This window comes from Eleutherodactylus coqui, chromosome 1 (assembly GCF_035609145.1).
Source record: "Eleutherodactylus coqui strain aEleCoq1 chromosome 1, aEleCoq1.hap1, whole genome shotgun sequence".
In the NCBI taxonomy this organism is placed as follows: Eukaryota; Metazoa; Chordata; class Amphibia; order Anura; family Eleutherodactylidae; genus Eleutherodactylus; species Eleutherodactylus coqui.
The window spans coordinates 397,518,158-397,538,904 of record NC_089837.1 but is presented as its reverse complement, the minus strand read 5'-3'; the positions used below and the strand labels follow the sequence as shown (position 1 = coordinate 397,538,904).

Sequence of the window (20,747 nt, the reverse complement as noted above, 5' to 3'; positions counted from 1 at the left end):
TGTGGCACATAGGTTCCCCATTGCTATGCCCACGTTTGCAGCTCCTGATGGCGGTGGCACAGGATTATATTTCTCATTGCTTCTGTACAGCATTGTGGGCTATCGCCCCGCCCCTTTTAAAGAGGGTCGCTGCCTAGCCGTGCCAACCCTCTGCAGTGTGTGCCTGCGGTTCCTCCTCATGGCAGACGCACTTATAAATAGACATGAGGGTGGTGTGGCATGAGGGCAGCTGAAGGCTGCGCAGGGACACTTTGGTGTGCGCTGTGGACACTGGGTCGTGCGGGGGGGGGGGGGGGGCTGGGCAGCATGTAACCCAGGAGAAGTGGCAGCGGAGTGTCATGCAGGCAGTGATTGTGCTGTGTTGGAGGTAGTGTGGTGCTTAGCTAAGGTATGCATTGCTAATGAGGGCTTTTCAGAAGTAAAAATTGTTGGGAGGGGGGGCACTCTTGCCGCTATTGTAGCTTAATAGTGGGACCTGGGAACTTGAGATGCAGCCCAACATGTAGCCCCTCGCCTGCCCTATCCGTTGCTGTGTCGTTCCCATCACTTTCTTAAATTGCCCAGATTTTCACAAATGGAAACCTTAGCGAGCATCGGCGATATACAAAAATGCTCGGGTCGCCCATTGACTTCAATGGGGTTCGTTACTCGAAATGAACCCTCGAGCATCGCGAAAATTTCGTCCCGAGTAACGAGCACCCGAGCATTTTGGTGCTCGCTCATCTCTAACCGTTATACATTACAATTATACATTTTTGTTATTTAAACTATAAATATTGGGAATTTATAGGTTTTTTTTCTCAAAGTGATACACAACCCGAGTTATGTTCGTTTTTTTTTGCAAATTTTGACACACCGAGCTCAAAAGGTTGCCCATTACTGGGATAGGTTAGCAATAGTATTTCCATGGAAAACCCCTTTCAGATAGCAGCACCCAAAATTTACCGCAGCATATTTAGCATTTTTTGGTTACTTCCCTCATCATTCTAATAAATCTGTAAAGCACATAGTCAACATTAGCAGTAAAATAAAATGTGGAACATAAAAACACATAGAAATTGTATCCTACCATTATGCAAATACCAATATATCCAGTAATACCACCATTACTACCATACACTGACTAGTAGTTCGATGCCTGTTCTATACAGGCTCTCAACACAGTTTTATCATGCTGCAGATCCTATAAGAGAATACAGCATTGATCAGGCACAGTAATAAGTGGAATACATAACAACTGACATCTTCTCTGATTGGAGTCCATGACTCTCCTCTTTTCTTCTGTATTTGTCGCAGACCACCATGTAGATTTTTTCCAGTCATGATTTGTTTCTACAGAATTTGCTATACAGACTTTTTCGGAACCCTACCCACCTTTTCCCAACCTGCACAGGCTTCTCCTTCGTAGTGCCCCAAACAGTAATAGTTCTCCAGACAATAATAATATCCCCCTTGATGTCTCACACACAGTAAGAGTCCTCACATACAGTGAGGGTGCATTTACACAGGTGATAAAATCGCACGAGTTTTGTGCGTTGTGAGATGCACAAAACTTGCACAAAAATAGAACCTATTCTCTTCAATTGGCCTATTAAGATGCTCGATTTTTCTCTCATGGCGATGCTGCAAGATAGAAAAATCGCAGCAAGTCTTGCATCGTGTTAGTCTTGCACAATGCCACTAATTTGTCCTGAAGGCCAAGCATTCTCATACAAGGTAATACAAAACATTGAAGCCTATGACAAAAGCACTGATAAGGCCTCATGCCCACGGCCGTGATGGACTACGCCAGCGGAATATCGCAGCGGAGGCCGTTACAGGGCCCCCAAAGACGCCATACTCACCTCTCTGGATCCTCTGTACACGTCCTGCCTGGCAGGCCGGCGGTGGGCGGGGACGCATAATCACGTGATACTTCCGCTGTGCTACAGCGGAAGTATAGTGTGACGGTCGGCTTCCATTGACTACAATGTAAGCCGGCCGCGCATATACCCACAGCAAATAGAGCATGCCACATTTTTTTTTTTCACGCTGTGAAATTCCGCTGCAGAATTCCGCAGCTTGAACATTAAGCCATTAGGTTCAATAGAACCTAATAGCTGCGGCCTAACGCCGTGGATTTCTGCCGCATAAAACGTGGCAGAAATCCGGCCGTGGGCATTAGCCCTAAGGGTTGCCATTATATACTCCTCATTCACTGATTTGATATTTATCCATAATATGTATCTATCATGTGTATAGAATCAACATAAAAACTGGGTCCCTCATGTGAACTCTAATAACCTCAGCCTAATGATTTGCCCACATGTTCTTCAAATAAATATTATTAAATTATCCAAAAAAGGGGGTCAAGTAGTGAAATCTGGATCACAGGCTGCTCTCTAGCCATTGTCATTACTCATTGGTGTTCAATAAAATCACACATAAGGGACAGGCACATGTAGACTTCCAGTGATGCTTTAAAGTTTGTAAAGCCTTCCGAATTTTTAAAATTTCTGCTTATATTCGACCTAAAACTACACTCCTTGTCAAAAAAACAAGCACCTAGTCGGAGAAACTTCTATGTATGATTGTTACATTGTATTGTATTGTTATATTGTTACATTGATATAAGCAATTACAATATCAGAGCAAACGGATAATTCATTGCAGAAAACTGAACACTTGAAGGAAGGCTCCAGTACCCTGTTGTACCGCCTCTAGCTTGGATGCAAGATGCGATACGGACAGCAATGAATTTGTTGTAACCGAGCCTCTAGATTAGTGGTGGCGAACCTATGGCATGCGTGCCAGAGGCGGCACACAGGGCCCTCTCTGCTGGCATATGCCGCCATCTGCTGCTTACCATGGCAGTGATTACCGACTGGGGTGCCGCAGCTTCCTGGCCGATAATCACACAGCGCCGCTGATCCCGATGCACACTCTGACGTCAGTCAGTGTGCAGCCGGGATCCTCTTCCCCTCTTCTTAGTTCCGCAGGAGAGGACAAGGGAGGAAACGTTCCAGGCTCACTCACTGACGTCAGTGTGCACCCAGGATCAGCACCGAAAAGAAGAGGAGCGGCGCTGACTACAAGGAGGAGGTAAGTATATGGGTTGGGGGGGACTATTACTACTGGGGCTACTGTGAGGTTAATTTTGTTACTGAGGGGTTTATTACTACTGAGGGTCACTGTAGGGGACATTATTACTACTGACGCCACTGTGGGGGGGTCACTATTTATGCTGAGGGCCACTGTTGGTAACACTATTACTACCAAGGCCACTGTGGTGGTCACTATTACTACTGAGGCCACTGTGGGGGACACTATTACTACTGAGACCACTGTGGGGGTCACTATAACTACGGAGGCCACTGTGGGGGACACTATTACTACTGAGGCCACTGTGGGGGTCACTATTACTACTGAGACCACTGTGGCAGTCACTATTAATACTAAGGGCTACTGTGGGGGTCACTATTACTACTAAGGGCTACTGTGGGAGTCACTATTACTACTGAGGGCTACTGTGGGGGGTCATTATTAATACTGAGGGCTACTGTGGGGTTCACTGTTATTACTGAGGCCACTGTGGGGGTCACTATTATTACTGAGGCCACTGTGGGGGTCACTATTACTACTGAGGCCACTGTGGGGGTCACTATTACTACTGAGGCATGTAGCAGCATACCTCAAGCTTAAGGGTATGTTTACACATGGTGAAAATGCTGCAAAATGTCCAAAGTCTAAATTCTAAATTTCCATGGCAATTTCAGCTTTGAAAAAACAGTCAAAATCCGCACTATTGCTATAGATTTTGACTGGAAATCACTTGCGTACCCGCAGCTGATTTCATACTTTGCAGCGCTCCCACTTACCTCTCCTGTAGGCTTCCCGCTGTCAGCGCTTCCTAGCTTCTGGCTCCCAATGGCCTGCTCAGGTGTGGCGCCGCTGGTCAGGTGAGGCCACTACAGGCAGCTGAGAACCAGAAACTGGGGAGCAATGACAACAGGAAGCCTACAGAGGAGGTGAGAGGCAGTGCTGCATAGAATGAATCAGCTGTGGGTATGCAACTGATTTCCAGTCAAAATCCACACCAATGGTACTCCAGGGCTCCAGCTGGGAAAAAAACCCACAGCATTCCTCGCTGTCTATTTTGAAACTGTCATGTCGTTTTTATAAAGACGGATGTAAAAATCATATGTCATGATAAGCCCTGCCCCCCTGATGTGTTCACACGTTGCTATAAATAAGTGGGTTTTGGGTGGCAGTTTGCGCACTCAGTCTCTAAAAGGTTCGCCATCACTGCTCTAGATCATGCAAACTTGCAGCCTGTCAAAGTTTGTGCAGCGGATGGTCCCATACATGTTATAAGTCTGGCAATCGGGCAGCCATGGAAGTGTGACAATGTTGTGGAGACATTCCTGTGACCCTTGTGTGTGCAGCCGAGCATTATCCTGCTGGAAAATGCCTCTTGGAAGCCGCCATGAGAGGAACACATGTGGCTGCAGGATGTCCTGAACATATCGCTGAGCTGTCATTGTCCCTCATACCACTACTGGGAGGTGACCGAGTGTCATATATGATGGCTCCCCCACACCATCACACCAGCAGGGGGCAGTGTGCTGCTCCACAGCAAAGGCAGGATTGAGGCGCTTACCCCTAGGTTTCCAGACATGAATACGGCCATCATCAGTGCCCAAAGTAAACCTGGATTCTTCACTGAATGCAACCTGGTTCCACCCCATAGCAGTCCAGTTTAGCTGTTTACGTCACCACTGCAAAAAAGTGGAAATTAAAGGCAGCACACATAATGGGTGCTGTGAGACCAAATGCCCTTCAGCAATGCACCTGGAAATGCTTTCAACAGACATAGGGGCCTGTAACAATGGTGCCAACTATCTCTGGATGGCGGACAACAAAACAGCTACATAGTAACGTAATATGAAAGGCCGAAAAAAGACATATGCCCATCCAGTTCAGCCTACTACCTCCCAATGTAGCAATCGGAATAATTCTTGGATCAACAACCCCTTTGAAGTTATTAATGATTATAACATATAATATTGCATTGCTCAAGAAAGGCGTCCAGGCCCATCACCGTGTCCTCAGCCAGAGAGTTCCATAGTCTCACTGCTCTTTTACAGTAAAGAACAACCTCCTTTGTTGATGTGGAGAACTTCTCTCCTATATATGCAGAGGATGCCCCCTTGTTACAGTCACAGTCCTGGATATAAATAGATCATGGGAGAGATCTCTGTATTGTCCCCTGATATATTTTTTACATAGTTAGTAGGTCGCCCCTCAGGCGTCTTTTTTCTAAACTAAATAATCCCAGTTTTGATAACCTCTCTGGGTATTGTAGTCCGCCCATTCCATTTATTACTTTAGTTACCCGCCTTTGTACCGGCTTAAGCTCTTATATATCTTTCTTTGAGTATCGGTGTCTAAAAGTGTACACAATATTCCATATGTGGTCTAGCCTGTGACTTGTAAAGAGGAAGAACAATGTTCTCATCATGTAACCCCAGACCTCTTTTGATGCACCCCATGAACCTATTTGCCTCGGCAGCAGCCGCCTGACACTGGTTACTCCAGTTAAACTTATAGTTAACTAAAATTTCCAAGTCCTTTTCCATGTCAGTGTTTCCCAGTGGTTTCCCATTTAGTGTGTAATGGTGACATGTATTTCCCCTGCCCATGTGCATAACCTTACAATTATCAGTGTTAATTCTCATTTGTCAGGTTTCTGCCCAAGCCACCCACTTATCCAGATCCTCTTGCAATCTCCTTGCATCTTCTCTTGTGTTAATTTCTTTACATAGTTTTATGCCATCTACAAATATTGATATTTTACTGCACAATCCTTCTACTAGGTCAAAAATACTGTATATTCAAAAGAATAGGACTTGAAACCAACCCCTGTGGTACCCCGCTAGTAACGGTGACCCAATCAGAGTATGTACCCTTTATCGTTCTATCTTCTACCATGTATCTTCTATGGATTTTGCCATCACCACATCCTCAGGCAGAGAGTTCCACAGTCTCACTGCTCTTACAGTAAAGAACCCCCTTCTGTGTTGGTGATGAAACCTGCTTTCTTCTAGATGTAGCGAATGCCCTCTTGTTACCGTTGCAGTCCTGGGTATAAACAGATCATAGGAGAGATCCTTGTATTGTCCCCTAATAGATAGTTATTTGGTTGCCCCTTAACCGTGTTTCTTCCAGGGTGAATAATCCTAATTTTGATAGCCTCTCTGAGTATTCCAGCCCTCTCATTCCGTTTATTAATTTAGTTGCTCTTTTTTGAGCCCCCTCAAGCATTGCAATGTCTTTCCATATGAAGCCTGACAAGTGCCTTATATAGTGGAAGAATAATGTTCTCGTCCCTGGCCTCTATACCTCTTTTAATGCACCCCAGAACTTTATTTGCCTTTGCAGCAGCTGACTGGCATCGATTTATCCAATTGAGTCTATAGTATCTACTATGGCAGGTCAGGTCCTTTTAAGTAAATGCAGCTGAGCTACAGTATCACGCACAGCCCATGATTATTGGTGGCGCTGCTGCTGAGCAAAAAACTTAGAGCCTTTTTTTAAATTTGTATAAAAAAATATGCATAACTGCCTGTAAAATTATTGCTTTATTATTAACTTAGGTAATATACCTGTGCATTATGCGTCACTATAAACGCCGGGATTGGTTATTGAAAATTGGGCTTTCAAAGTTATTTCCTTCTTCTACATAATAACTGATGTTACTACAACATTTTGCAGTGGTCCCCAATCATTTGTTTATCAAAAATTTGATTATGAGGCGCTGCGTGATTGTAACATTAACCTTACACGCAATCATCATCAGTAATATTTCTTTTAGCTGAAAAGTTCATTAATATCATTAGTTGCTACATAAGTGCTGCCAGCGGACAATGTTGGCAAAGTTGCTGACATTCGAAATGTTTTTATGAATAGCAGTCCTGGAATATACAAAGTGGCCATAAAAATGATCCCAGCACCGCACTCTTAGGAAAGCCGTCCAAAAGAAAATCTGTGCTGCCCATAGCAACCAATCACATTGCAGCTCTCATTTTACCTCAGCAGTGTAAGAAACAAAAGCTACGCTGTGATTGGTTGCTATTAGCAACAAAAGTTACAAGGAAAGTTGGTGAGTTTTCGATTTTTAATGATGCCAGTATTCATCGCCGGGTGCTGAAGAACGCTCATGCTAAATTTCACTTAAATCGGACCAGAACTGTGCAAACAAACGGATTTAGCGCTTTATATATAAGATAAACTGCAAAAATTCATTTGGAATTTCTATTGGAATATCCATTATTCTTGATGATTGCATCTTCTAGCTTTGTAGAGTTTTATGCTCAAACTTGGTAGATTGTAGATAACCTCCATGTCAAACAGTTTTTTGAATTTCTGAATAAATGCATTCTCCAGAAGAGTATTTTCTTCCCTAAATCTCATGACCCAGAGGATAGTAGTGTTTTCACTACACAGATGATCAAATGTCTCCAGAAGTTCTTCTAAATACGGATGGTTGTAAACAACGTCGGCTGCAAGAATATAGTCAAAGTTTAAGGAGGACTTTGGAAAACTCTTCTCCAAATTAGATCCCCAGAGGAGTTCTTTAACTTGCGGGATGTGTTTACTTTTCCTTTTGGTATTACAAAGTACATTATACTGCAGGTTTCCAATCAGCTCCTGCAGATCTGTTGCTACAACTTGTGCCCCTGAAACAGAGAAGGAACTGAATGATGTCAGGAAATGGATCCAAAAAAACCTGATAAATTATTGCAATTTATTTCATGTAATGCCAAAGTCTCCTACAATGTACAATGGCAGCACGACTGTTGATTATACTGTACTGTTAGGAATATTCTTTAACTATTAACAGGTACCGGGGATTATAATTTGTTTTGTATAAATGAGTAGTACAAGTGAATGTCTGAATCTTTCTAATAAGTGCCATAAGGGTAAAGTGGCACTAAGTGATGTGTGGGCCACAGCAAGAGATGCCAAAGTAAAAGCCTGCCTACACAGAAACCATGCAAAGAAAATTAATACATACGCAGAAGCCATGAAAATGAACAGGAAAATACCCATGATGAAGCTGAAGCCACAAATTATATATTTTTTTGTACAATATATATGCAGCTGCTTTAGCTCTTTCCAATCCAATTTCCCTGCCATCCACACACATCCCCTCTATTATTTATTTTGGGTGGGAAAGTGCGTTATTCCTTGGAATTACTGAACAGAAAATTTGGCACAGAAACCACAAAGAGGGGCACACAGACTCTCCTGTCACAGTTGTTGAGAATGATCACACAGGTGCTTGTTACACAATTATAATAAAGGAGATCACAGCTCATCCTCCTGACTGTATACTTATGGTTTGTAGCTTATTTAGGTGAATATAGAAGGTAATGATAATTAAATTGTCCCGCCAGAGGGCAAAAATGATAAAGCCTCAGCTAATGTTGTGCTGATGCATCATGGGACAAATGTGAAACTGAAAGTAAAAAATCTCACTCTTAAAATAATGCCTGATAAGCATTAGACAGGGGGCTGCACTGCAGAGAAGTGTCTGGAATAGATAGAGGCGACCTCCAGAGTGTGACAGGGTATCAGCTAAGAAGAAAGGGGGGAGGAGGCATGGAAAAATGTGTTTTTGCTGCAGTGGTCATTTAATTTAGAAATACTTACCAAGTAGAGAAGCCACAACTGCAACTAGCCCTGTCCCAGATCCTATCTCAATTATGCTTTTATCTTCTATACTTATCTCTTTTCCATGTTTCTCCAAAAAATAACATAACACAAGGGCCTGTGAGACAAGATCAGAATAATCAAATAGCTGCATCAGAATTCAGAATCAATATATGAACATTGGGTCTTATGGATGAAAACTGTTTAACAAGATGTCAGTACTGCTCATAGCAATCTAATAACACTGCAACAAATTTTTAAACATTTTTCGTAACAGAAAGTAATTGACATGTTTCTGTAAAATTAAAACATGCTGATTACACTGGGACGACGTTCACCATACGGGGTAAATAATGCATTACTTTGATAGTTTGGACTTTTACGGGCGCAGCGATACTGAACATGTATTTTTGTTTTATGATTTTGATTATTTTATTTAGTCTAACCAATGACCTGTAAAAACACAGTTCATTAATTCCAACTTACTGGTGGATGATCTGCAGTGTTTACACCACGTGGAAACATACCCTATTTGTTACATAAACCTACCCTTATAGTGATCAGTCAGCACACGGTGTGTAACAGTGATTGCGGAATAGTTGCGCAATTACTTTGGATATTCTTTTTATTAATCAACATTAATGGCGAGCCGACTGGATTAATTGTATAGGCATATTTCCAAAAAATGCAATACAATGGCAATTGGATTACATTATTCCCCATAATTGGGAAACCTTACGTGGCAGAAAAAAAGGATATCATATTTGAATTCAGCGCACTAAAGTTACTGTGAGCCGCCTATCTGCTTATCGGTTACAAAAATTGTGTTGTACAGTGTATTCAGCCCATTCCTGAAAATGTGAAAACTGCAATTTGACTGGTTGCTTTGCTTTCCTCAATACTCATATTTTTTGTTAAACCTGGTTGTGGCAAAAAATGGAATACAGCATGTGCCCCAAATTAAACACTTTTAGTATACAAAAGATGCCTAGAGGAATCATTAATTGTGAGGAATTAACCGTGCTATTTATCATGCCATGCGCACCATTTAATAATTTTGGAGCAGTATGCCCCATTTTTGCTGACTCATAAATATGTGCACCCTCATAAACAGATTTACAGAAGTAAAGGAGGGCAGAGTTTCTCATAATTATAACAGCCATTATTTAGTTCACTACAATATTGCACAAAATGTGCATTGGGCATTTAGAACACAGAACAAACCAAGCAATCAAAATGTTATTGGGTCCCAGTTTGTGTATAGCAATCTAACAGACCAATTGCAGCATTTAATAGCCAAATGCGCTATGCCTAGTTTAATACTTGACTCTGAGCTCTATGTAGCAATTGCAATTACTGGGTACTGGTGGATTGTGTTCTTGAATTATCTATATTATCATCTAATCAAACTTTAGGCAGCTCAGAAGTTTTGATTGGTAGGGATGCTGAGATCCTAAATGATCTTTAAAATGATGGGTGTGGTTTTTTAGCTGATCACTGTATCCCTTTTTGCTCTGATTGACTCTGCTCCACTTTTCTCAGAGAGAGCAGTTTATCGGCTCATAGAAATTTTATGAGGCCTTACATCATTCATTTTGTTCTCCGAGGAGAGTTGAGCAGAAAGATGATCAAAAGCAAAGTGGCACAGAACTCAGCTGGGCACTTCTGTCCGTTCCTGGTGAAATGCTAGTTACACTTTAAAAACCACATTCGTAACTCTAAATCAGAGGCTGCAGAAAACTTGAAGTGCCTCAAACAACCCATTATTGTCACTGAACAAAGTCCAAACACTCATGATCATCTTCTAAAATACTGCGGAGGACAATTATGGTGCACTAATGCCAGACTGCAACAGGAAAACATTCTAGGTGATGTGCCCATTGCCAAGATTTCTGCAAAGTATGTGATTTTGTAGAACTAGATGGTAGCTGTCAGTGAACAGATCCTCTGTGCCACACACAGATTATTGGATTGGCTATGTAGCGGCATATTCAGGAGACTTAGCCGAGTTTAAGGCTGGTAGTATAAACCAAAGTACAGGCAAGAGGTCAGGGCTGGTTGAACAGGTGCAATATGATAAGCAGTCCTGAGTCAGAACAGGTAGTTAGCAAAGAGAGGAGTCCAATAAACTTCGCCAAGGTCAAGAATGGAGAAAGCAGAGTAGTCAGGAAAAGAACAGAATCAGAACGAGTACCAGGAAAACACTACAAACACTTGTAACAAGAATCCGAAGACCTAAAGCTTGAGCACTTTTCTTAAGGCCCCTTTACACACAACGATCATTGCTCAAAATTCGCTCAAAAGCCATCTTAGTGTGTAAATGTGCACATCTTTCACTCTTCTGCCGAACGATGAATTTCAGTTCGGCATAAAATCCATCATTCGGCAGAGGAGCTGTTACGAAGGACCACACGCTGTGTTCTGCCTGGGGAGCGCTGATCATAATGTCTCAGCTGTCAGCCCCACAGCAGAACAAAGGGAAAGTATTCAGAGAGCAGACCCCCCTTTGTTTCGGAATATAGCTCCCGGCGGCTCACATGCATTGCTTAAGCTACTAATTGGTACTAACAGGCATTAGTACCAATTAGTAGTTTATGCAAAAGGATCGCTCAAAAGCCATCTTTTGAGCGATCATCTTTGTGTGTTAATAGGCCTTTAGTGGGAATGTGCTTAATATAGGCAGAGGTGAAAAGGGATTGGAGGGGGACAGTTTTGCAGGATGCATGCTAGCCCATTAAGACAGCGGGCATGCGCTTGCCAGGCCTTTGGGCTGCGGCAACAGTGCAAGACTGACTGTAAGCAAGACCGCAGTGCCAGCCCCAGATAGGTAAGGTAACATAGCAGCCACAGCCGCAAATCGTAACAGCAGCATTGTGAAAGAACAGAATTGTGCACCAAAATATAGCTAGTCATCTGAGACCATGAGAAAATGAGATGAGTATTGAAAAAAGTCTTTTTATTTTACTACCAGTTAATGCTAGAGATTTGTAACCACATACATCAAAAATTAAAAAATCATCTTGTTGCCCATAGCAGCTAATCCAAGTTCAGGGTTCATTTTTGAAATGCTCAAGAAATTAGAACAGGTGCTCAATAAATATTTCTTTCGGTTCAAAGACCAGAATTTTTTATACATTCATGTCCAGAAATTTTGAAATGTCATTGATAAATCAGCCCTAGTGAGTGCAGTTATACTGGTAATATGTGTCAAAAGTTCTCTTTTCAGGTAGCATCAATACTGTTTTATGATCTATGCACGTAGCAGTCCGCAAAAATGGAGAAGTTGTACCTAATGTAATAAAATGGTATTTATGTTGTACATTAACTTTGTATATTCCCATGATTCGTCTTATTTTGATATCACAATATATTAGCAGTGGTTTTCCATAAGTCTTAAGGCAAACCTAGTGCGTCATCTTTACTAAAAGAGTTTTTTCCTGCCACGACTGTAAAATGAGGACCGCTATGAGCAGGTGGAGACTGAGCGTTTTATAATATTTCCAGTTTAGTGATTTTCCAGATGGTTGTCATATACAGCTGGTTAAGATATACAGCTGGTTAAGTACGTTCTTTGAAGAGGGTATTTACAAGAGCATAGTGATCATTGCTTTGCTCTGGGTAGATGGTGCAATTCAGTAGAAGTCATGCAGTTTGCAGTACCATACAAATCTATGAGGATTTACTTACTGAAGGCCAAACAGTAGCACCATACAGATCTGTAGATTCCACTATTTTTATTTCATGTCCAGCAAAGTTGAAACCTTCCCAAGGGACGCTTTTAAGATAAGCCGGTACATACCGACGGTCCAGAATTTCTTGGACTATAATCTCGTGACCTTCTGCAGCAAAACAATAACAAAGCCAATGAACATGATAAAGTGATGAATTTATATCTTGCAGATAATGCATTTTGTCTATTGTTTTCAACTTCCAAATGAGTAATCTTAAAGAGTTGGATTTTTTATCTAACTTTCACTCTAAGTTTAAAAACAAGTTCTCTCCCTAAACAAAACTAAATGGGTTACCCACAGATAAAGAAATATAAGAGGTAAATGGAGACCAGTCACCACCAACAAAGGATAGGCTGCCCCATGTACACTATTCGGAGTAAGAGAAGAATGGAAGCAGGGAGGAAAAAAAGAATGGTCCAATGTGATGTCCTTACAGGCAAGATTTCCAATTCATTGGTGATACATTTTTAATAAAATTAGATGTTTAATACTTTTTGTGAACATAAAGCAAGCAGCCAATATACACACTTCGAGTGGCTAGATATTGTTGTGGAGCTGCACATTTTCCCTCCATGGTCACACCATGGGGGCAGCCAGTATCGTCTAGAGTGGATGGCCCCTCTGTAGCATCCATATGCCCTTATACTAATAATTTATTAGGTGTATTCTAAGTACTATTTCTAAATCTAGCCTGTAGGTGGCCCCCAATCACTGCAAAATGAATCAAATTTCCTCAATAACTAGGGGATTCACTTCAAAGATATTAAAATGGAACTTTCATTAGGATAATTTAAAACCACAGACCAGAAGCTATAAGTACCTAAATACCAAACAGTACTAAACTAGGGAGCACTTACCTTTTAATATCTATAGAGTTCACTCCAAGACGTGTTGGAATTTGGGGATGCACCGATAATAAAAAAAATCCCCCCCCCCCCCCCCTCCCAGAGTCTATGTAAGGGAGAAATATACAAGCTCTCACCCTAACTCTTGGATGGACACAGCAACCCCATATTAGCCCAAATATATTTGATCAATGTCAAATCTCATTTAGCAGATGCTTGGCATAATACATAATCTTAAAGAAAAATGAGAATAAATAAATCGACCAAATCCTAGAGTAATAGAGTCTCAGATGTCATTGATCAACTCGGCATATTGGGGATACTCTGAGGTTGCTGTATCCATCCAAGAGTTAAGGACATAGGGTGAGAGTTTGTATATTTCTTCCTTATATACACTGTGGCGGGCAAACTTTTATTATTGGTGCATCCCCAAATCACAATGCACTTTTGGAGTGAACTCTGCAGATATTAAAAGAGAAGTTCTCCCTAGTTTAGTATTGTTTGGTATCTAGATACTTATAGCTTTTGGTTTGTAGTTTTAAATTATTCTAATAAAAGCTCTATTTTAATTTCTTTGGCAGTGAATAGCCTGTAGATAACAATCATAACTAGGACCCAGTAGTTTCCCAGACAATGGGATGAACCATCCTAAAACATAGCACACAATACAAACATATCCGTGTGTAGTGTACACTTGTTTTCATATGCTTTAAGAATTACCTCTAATCATTTTAAATCTATCTGATCTAAGTGTTGTCAGTAGGTTTTAAATTCTTAAAGGGGTTGTCCCGAGGCAGCAAGTGGGTCTATACACTTCTGTATGGCCATATTAATGCACTTTGTAATGTACATTGTGCATTAATTATGAGCCATACAGAAGTTATAAAAAGTTTTATACTTACCTGCTCCGTTGCTGGCGTCCTCGTCTCCATGGTGCCGACTAATTTTCGCCCTCCGATGGCCAAATTAGCCGCGCTTGCGCAGTCCGGGTCTTCTCCTCTTCTCTATGGGGCTCCGTGTAGCTCCGTGTAGCTCCGCCCCGTCACGTGCCGATTCCAGCCAATCAGGAGGCTGGAATCGGCAATGGACCGCACAGAAGCCCTGCGGTCCATGGAGACAGAGGATCCCGGCGGCCATCTTCAGCAGGTGAGTATGAAGACGCCGGACCGCCGGGATTCAGGTAAGCGCTGTGGGGGTTGTTTTTTTAACCCCTGCATCGGGGTTGTCTCGCGCCGAACGGGGGGGGGGGTTTAAAAAAAAAAAAAACCCCGTTTCGGCGCGGGACAACCCCTTTAACCCTTCAGTAAAATCTAACAGCCCTTAGATTTAGTTAACACAATTAACATATTGACAAATATGAATAAAACCAGTTGAGCCATCTATCTTGAATTCAGAAGGTTGAACACACTGTGCAGATAAAATTGGACGTAACCAGTCACATGTGTATACACAAAGCATAAAGCACATCTTAATTACCATGTTCATCCGCCATGTCTTCTGGAGAGTTGATTTTGTTGGCTTCGACAATACACTGTATCAAAATTAAAAATTGCAATGTTAAGGAAATAGAACACAATAACAAATTTTATGTTTAAAATGTTAGAATTGAAATGTAGATCCTATTTGAAATCCACAGAACAGAATCCACAGAGCCGTATTCACAGAGCCCCCCAAAAAACTGTGTGATAACCTGTTTTTTCCCCCCCCATTCCTCTGCATGTGTTTTATTTCTATATCCATGCTTGCTGAGTGGATGGCTCTTCCCGAAAGCCCTAACTCAAATTGTAAATATTAGGAGCCACAATGAAACCTGTTTTGTAATAACGGTCTATCCTTGCATTCTTGTGGCTGAACTATAGTGTAGTCGATGCATTTAGAATTTCTTCCTTCGACACTGAAGTACTCCGGGTCTGGACAGCTGTGTCCCTGGTCTAGATGCAGACCGCGGTCCGCCAGTTGCGTACTCCTACAATAGAGGGTGTGTTTATTTCCGTGTTTTATTTTAAAGATGTCACAGAAGTATTTTTCTTCATTGCTAGGCAATTCGATATCATAGTAGTTGTTTTTGTTGGCTTTCTTTCATTCTCCCATCAAATTTGGATCCAATACCACATGATTATACAAGATTAGGCAACATGTCAAATAAAAACCCCTCATCAGACCAAAATGGTAGATGTTGATGGGAGACACAGTGCTTATGTAGAGGATAAAATAGGCAAAGACATGGTTAGAGACTATGTTTTGTGGTGCTGATGTTACAATAGTGTTTGTCTTCATGCCAAGGTTATGTTCTATTGTGAGGATGACACAGTAGTGATAGTCTTTATTTCTATGCTATTGTATGTACTGCTGATGTCAAAATAGCCTATGTCTTCACTGAAACTTATCTTGTAGTGTCAGGATCCTACAATGGCCTGTATTATTTTTTATGATGTGTTCGAGTTGCATGATGTCACAAGATGCCATGTAACTTAGTTTGTAAGGCTGAAAAAAGACAAATATCCATCCAGTTCAGCCTATTATTCTGCAATGTGGAATCAGAATATCTTCTTTATTTGGCTGTGATCTCTTGTATAGATACCACAATGGAATTTGTCATTACTCCTAGGCTATTGTCCCATTAAAACAGGACGACAGTAGTCTACATAACTGCATGAGCGCTGGCATCACTGCTAAGGTCGCTAGCAATTGTGCAGGAGCATTTAGACAGGCAGAGTTCCCTGCTGTTCGCGGGCTTCTCACTCAGAGCTTCACATTCTATAACATGTCCACTTATAAACTAGTGATAACCTATCCTTAAGCTAAACCATCATTATAGATTGGGGGGCCCAGGTGGCAGACCCACACCATTGATCACTGGCCAGGTAAACTCCTGCTCTGAGCTAATTTTTGCAGCATGCCACTGCAGTGGCCAGGTTTGGTATTACACACAAATATCCCATTCAGTTCAGTGGGAACTTTACATGTAATAGCAATCCTCATCACTGCAGTGGTAATGGAGCTGTCTGTTTCCTGCAGAAATCAGCTCAGTGCATAAGGTGAAGAGCTGATTGGCAGGGATCCTGGGGGGACGACCCTCACCAATCAACTATTGATGGTCTACCCTAAGTATAGACATTCAATAGTTTACAGTGGACAACCTCTAAGTGTTTTAAACCATTTATTTGACATCGCAAGTTTTCTACCCTATGCCGTTTCAATAAATGATTGCCATATAATGTGGGAATTTCTGTCCCTTGCAGCATTAGATTTGTGTGGGTGACATACACGGATGGTTTTTCCACTATTATTCCATCATCAATAAAAATTATATATCTTCCTGCTTGGTATGAGCAATGCTACAATAAATACTTACACTGCACATAAGTTATAATGTTGAAATGTTCTGGGAAGCATTGGGTCCTACAAAATCTATCATAGAGTTCAGTTGAAACAGAATGCATTTCTATCATGGGACTGTTACTATAATAAATAATGAACAAAATATCAGGAGCCAGGAGCTCACTAGTGTATTCCAACTGCTGTTTTGGTCGGAGTTCGGGTCAGTAGCCTCCTGGTCAGGCTGGGACACACTTTCATATTATGGAAACAAGACAGCAGCCAAAATACGGTAGTGTCCTCCTGGGCTTACATGCATGAAAGACAACTTTTATTAAAATTCGTTTTCTTTAAGTAAATAAATTACAATCACTTTTGTAGCTTTGTAGTACAACAAAAAGCATGACAAATTAATGTACAGCTGAGAACATTTGACAAAGGGGGCAATTCACCCCAATAGTGGAAGTAGCTACATAGAGGTAAAGAGAAGGAGTTTAGACATATTTGTCAGTAAATCCCAGTTTCCAGCCAAGGATGTGTTCATTCATGGGGATGTCTCTGATTCATTGAAATGGAGGATAAGAGTAAGTGTGGTGGGTAGGATGCAAGTCGGGAACTACACCATAGACCCCATACATTGTCAAATTTTGCTGGGCATCTGCGCCCTTTATAAACTATATAATTATATGGAATAACAAAATTTACTAATTCCCCCCACATTAACACTGAGGGATTTCTATGATCCATCCAACATAGTGCTATTACTTTTCTAAGCTAAGAGTAGTATCTCTCTCAAAAAGATCCTAAAATGGTGCTGCCAAATCTCTTCATTGAGTTTCCCTAAGAGGTATATTTCAGGGCTTGTAGGGAGAGGCGTTTCTAAAACCTCCAAAAGGAGGTATGTGAAGTCTCCCCAGAAGCCTCGAATAACTGGGCACTCGCAAATCATGTGCCAATAATCAGTCGTGTGGGCATCTAATATACTTAGATGATGTTCTGCCCATTCTCTGCAGCCTCACTGGAGGAAGGTAACACTGGTGTATAATATACAGCTGTATCAGCTTGTTATTAGCTGGAGGAGAAACAAATAGAGGAGAAGCTAGTAAATCTTGGAAGGAGTTGTTTGTCAGAGTTGGTATCAGAGTTTTCCATTTCAGCAGGACCAGGGAGTATTGTGAGAGGTCTTTGACGTGATTAGATAGGAGTACAGCATGGATATGAGGTGCTGTGGACCTTGGGAGTGTAATATACCATCCATGTAATATCAGATGGCAATGTGATATAGAGGGTCCAGGAGATGGAGATTGTGTCTGCAGTGCATGTCTGAATTGTAGGAATCTGAAGAAACGGGTTCAAGGTAGTTCATAATTAGCTTGTAATTGTTTGAAGGAGGAGAAAATGTTAGATATATACAGATCACCCAGAGTTCGTATTTCATAGTTCTCCCACCCAGAGGTGTCCTGCAAGGGAAGCAGCTCTGTCAGACCAGGGTTATGCCATAAAGGAATGTCGGCCACAATATCTGTACATTTATTAAGATATTTAGATTGCCTCCAAGCTTTAGAGGCCAGTTTATGTAGTGGGAGTGTTTTTACAAGATAGTGAGAAGGGAGACTCCAACACCGGACATGTGACTCCCAATTTGGGAGCGAGTCATCTCTCAACCAGCATCTTAAGTGGGCCAATTGGCTAGCAATGTAATAGATGAGTAAATCTGGGAGGGCAGCCTCAGCCTCTGAAGAGTGGAAATCTTTAGTTTCGGACGGGAACTTCCCCATATGAAAGATGTCGTGAGTGAGTCATGAAAGACCACTTTTAAATACAAATAGATTGGCAATAAAAGTATCATTGTTTGGGATATTATTACTCTTAATTTCTACAGTGCCGCACATTACAGATCTGTGTACAATTTAAAAATGTGTACTGATCTGTCATATAACCCAAACTCACACAACGATTAACCAACCCAAATGGACTGGGCAAAAATAAATAAATAAAAATAAAATATATATATTGTAGCTGTTGTAGCTTAATGGGCATCATGTCCCTGAATTCAGAAATCTACTACGGGGTTTGCCCGAAAACAGGGTCTTACATTAATTAATTTTTGCTCCAAAATATTTCCTTTTCACATATATAGCTGCCTGGACAGTATTTAAAAAGCATGCTAGGACTGATTTTCAGGGAAACAGGGTAGCTATATTCGTAACATGAATGAGGAATCAAAAGGATAACCAAGTTGTGTCATTAGTAAACTCAACATAATACAAGCTGGATACCACTGTGTTGCCACAGTATATATAGGTCTTAAATAGAGCTTTGGAGAGTTCAGTGACTGTTGGATAGGCTGTGATTATGTCTTATAATACATTTGTATAGGCTGTTTAGTTCCATATGTAATATGTGGTTTAGTAAATAGATTGCACAATACAATGACTATGGTTATATGTAATTCAGTATGAAACGCCATCACAGACAAGAACAGAACTTTATTCCAAGTAAAATAAGACAATGACATTACCTTGCAGTGGGGGAACAAGATCATCGGACAAGAATAATCTCTGCATTCCTCGGTGGTGGCATAGGATATTCCCTCCAGAGACAGGGAAACTGTGTATTCCTAGTGTTAGTTTCATACCGCTCATGTCATGATGAGGCTTTCCCTATAAGGAGAAGGCTTAAATGAATCCGGACAGCTGCAGCTAGAAGACACACTGGAATGTCCTATCACTACATTCCTTAAGATGGGAGAGCTGGTGACAGACTGCACGGACACATTTATTGTATTCCTCTCCTATAGTTTATGTACACACTGGAAGGCTTTCTTTATTATAGGATCGTTTCAATAACGCATTTGTCGATATTTCTACAAATTCATGCAAGGAAAAAAAAAACTATAGGATTTCCTGAACATACAAAAAGGTCCAATGAAATGGCAATTGTTTTAATTATTGCAAATAATAAAAATAAATATAAGCATCAGTCAAAACCTCCATATTCGAAAGTGAGATAGTAAGAGCTTGTTCACATCTGCGTCAGAGGCCGCATTCAAAACTTCGGATGCAGATCAGGCATAAATCCCAGATGAAATAGCACATGAGCATTTTCCTAGATAAAATAGCAGAGGGCATGCCGGAACTTGGATGGATCTCATTATAGTGAATGGGGTCTATCTGCTGCCGTCCGAAATCGAACAATCCAAGCTAAAAGCGCCTTTAGAGCTCCTTCACATGGACACATTTGCACGTGCAATGCGCAGTAACTAGAACCCATTGATTTAAATAGATGCATTCACATGCGCGTATGAGAAGGGGGGAGGAGACGTGCAGAATAAACAAGGAGATGCGTGAAAGCTGTATAATTCTGCTGGAAGAATACCAATTTAGCCATGTCACTCAGTGCGCTTCTTTGCCGCTTACAAATGAACAGAAAAAGTCCTTTTTAATACGCCAATATGTGTGCAGAAAACCTTGTTCATAGTGCAAAAAAGTTGCGCTAAAGGCATGTGCAATTCTGCTTACGCCCATGTAAAGCCGGCCTTTGTGGTATTTAACAACTCATTTGTTGCACAGGTGAAGACATGATCTATAAAGACTTCTGAGTCTAGAAATGATCAGCCAAGAAATGAGGAAAACATTGCTGCCTTCCACCGTAAATGTCTGATAGATGCTGGACCTACACTGATCTCTAGAACAGCACATTTCCAACTCACCCTTTAACTCCACGATTTCTTCGTCAGGTTCCTCATTGTCATATTCCCTTCATTTCTGAAGAATCTTAGCAGTGTGGTAGGGCACATTATCTTGCTTAAAGAGGCCACTGCCATTTGGAAATGCCTTTGCCATGAAATACTTGGTCTGGAGTAATGTTTAGGTAGGTAGCATGTGTCAAACCAACATTTACATAAATGCCAAGACCCAAGCTTTCCCAGTAGAGCATTGCCCAGAGAATCACCCTGCTTCTGGCAGCTTGCCTTTGTTACATAGTGCATCTTGGTTATATGGTGTAATGCACATGAGACAGCTGTCCACATGAGGTGGATGAAATGTGATTCATCAGACCAGGTCACCTTCCTCCCTGATCCAGCTCTGATTCCACTATTAATGCTTTCAGCGGTAGGTAGGGTGCAGCATGGGTGCTCGGACTGATTTGTATCTAC

General features: G+C 41.4%; 1 protein-coding gene across 1 annotated transcript; it reads right to left on the bottom strand.

The window, feature by feature from the left end:
- Window positions 1-6,624: 6,624 nt before the first annotated feature.
- On the bottom strand, window positions 6,625-19,251 carry LOC136612539 (protein-lysine methyltransferase METTL21E-like). Its single transcript, XM_066592969.1, has 5 exons — window positions 19,110-19,251; window positions 14,747-14,801; window positions 12,382-12,533; window positions 8,695-8,812; window positions 6,625-7,718 (listed from the first exon to the last, which is right to left on the bottom strand). The coding sequence occupies exons 1-5, from the start codon at window positions 19,131-19,133 to the stop codon at window positions 7,309-7,311; spliced, it is 759 nt and encodes a 252-aa protein (XP_066449066.1). The 5' UTR covers window positions 19,134-19,251; the 3' UTR covers window positions 6,625-7,308.
- Window positions 19,252-20,747: the final 1,496 nt, after the last annotated feature.

What these genes read in the sequence shown, in the direction of transcription:
- LOC136612539 (XM_066592969.1), bottom strand. Translation starts at nt 19,133, where the DNA reads ATGATCTTGTTCCCCCACTGCAAG. An exon ending in TCTTGTTCCCCCACTGCAAG is followed by an intron (nt 14,802 to 19,109) that starts GTAATGTCATTG and finishes ATTTTGATACAG; the next exon opens with TGTATTGTCGAAGCCAACAA. An exon ending in AGACATGGCGGATGAACATG is followed by an intron (nt 12,534 to 14,746) that starts GTAATTAAGATG and finishes GTTTTGCTGCAG; the next exon opens with AAGGTCACGAGATTATAGTC.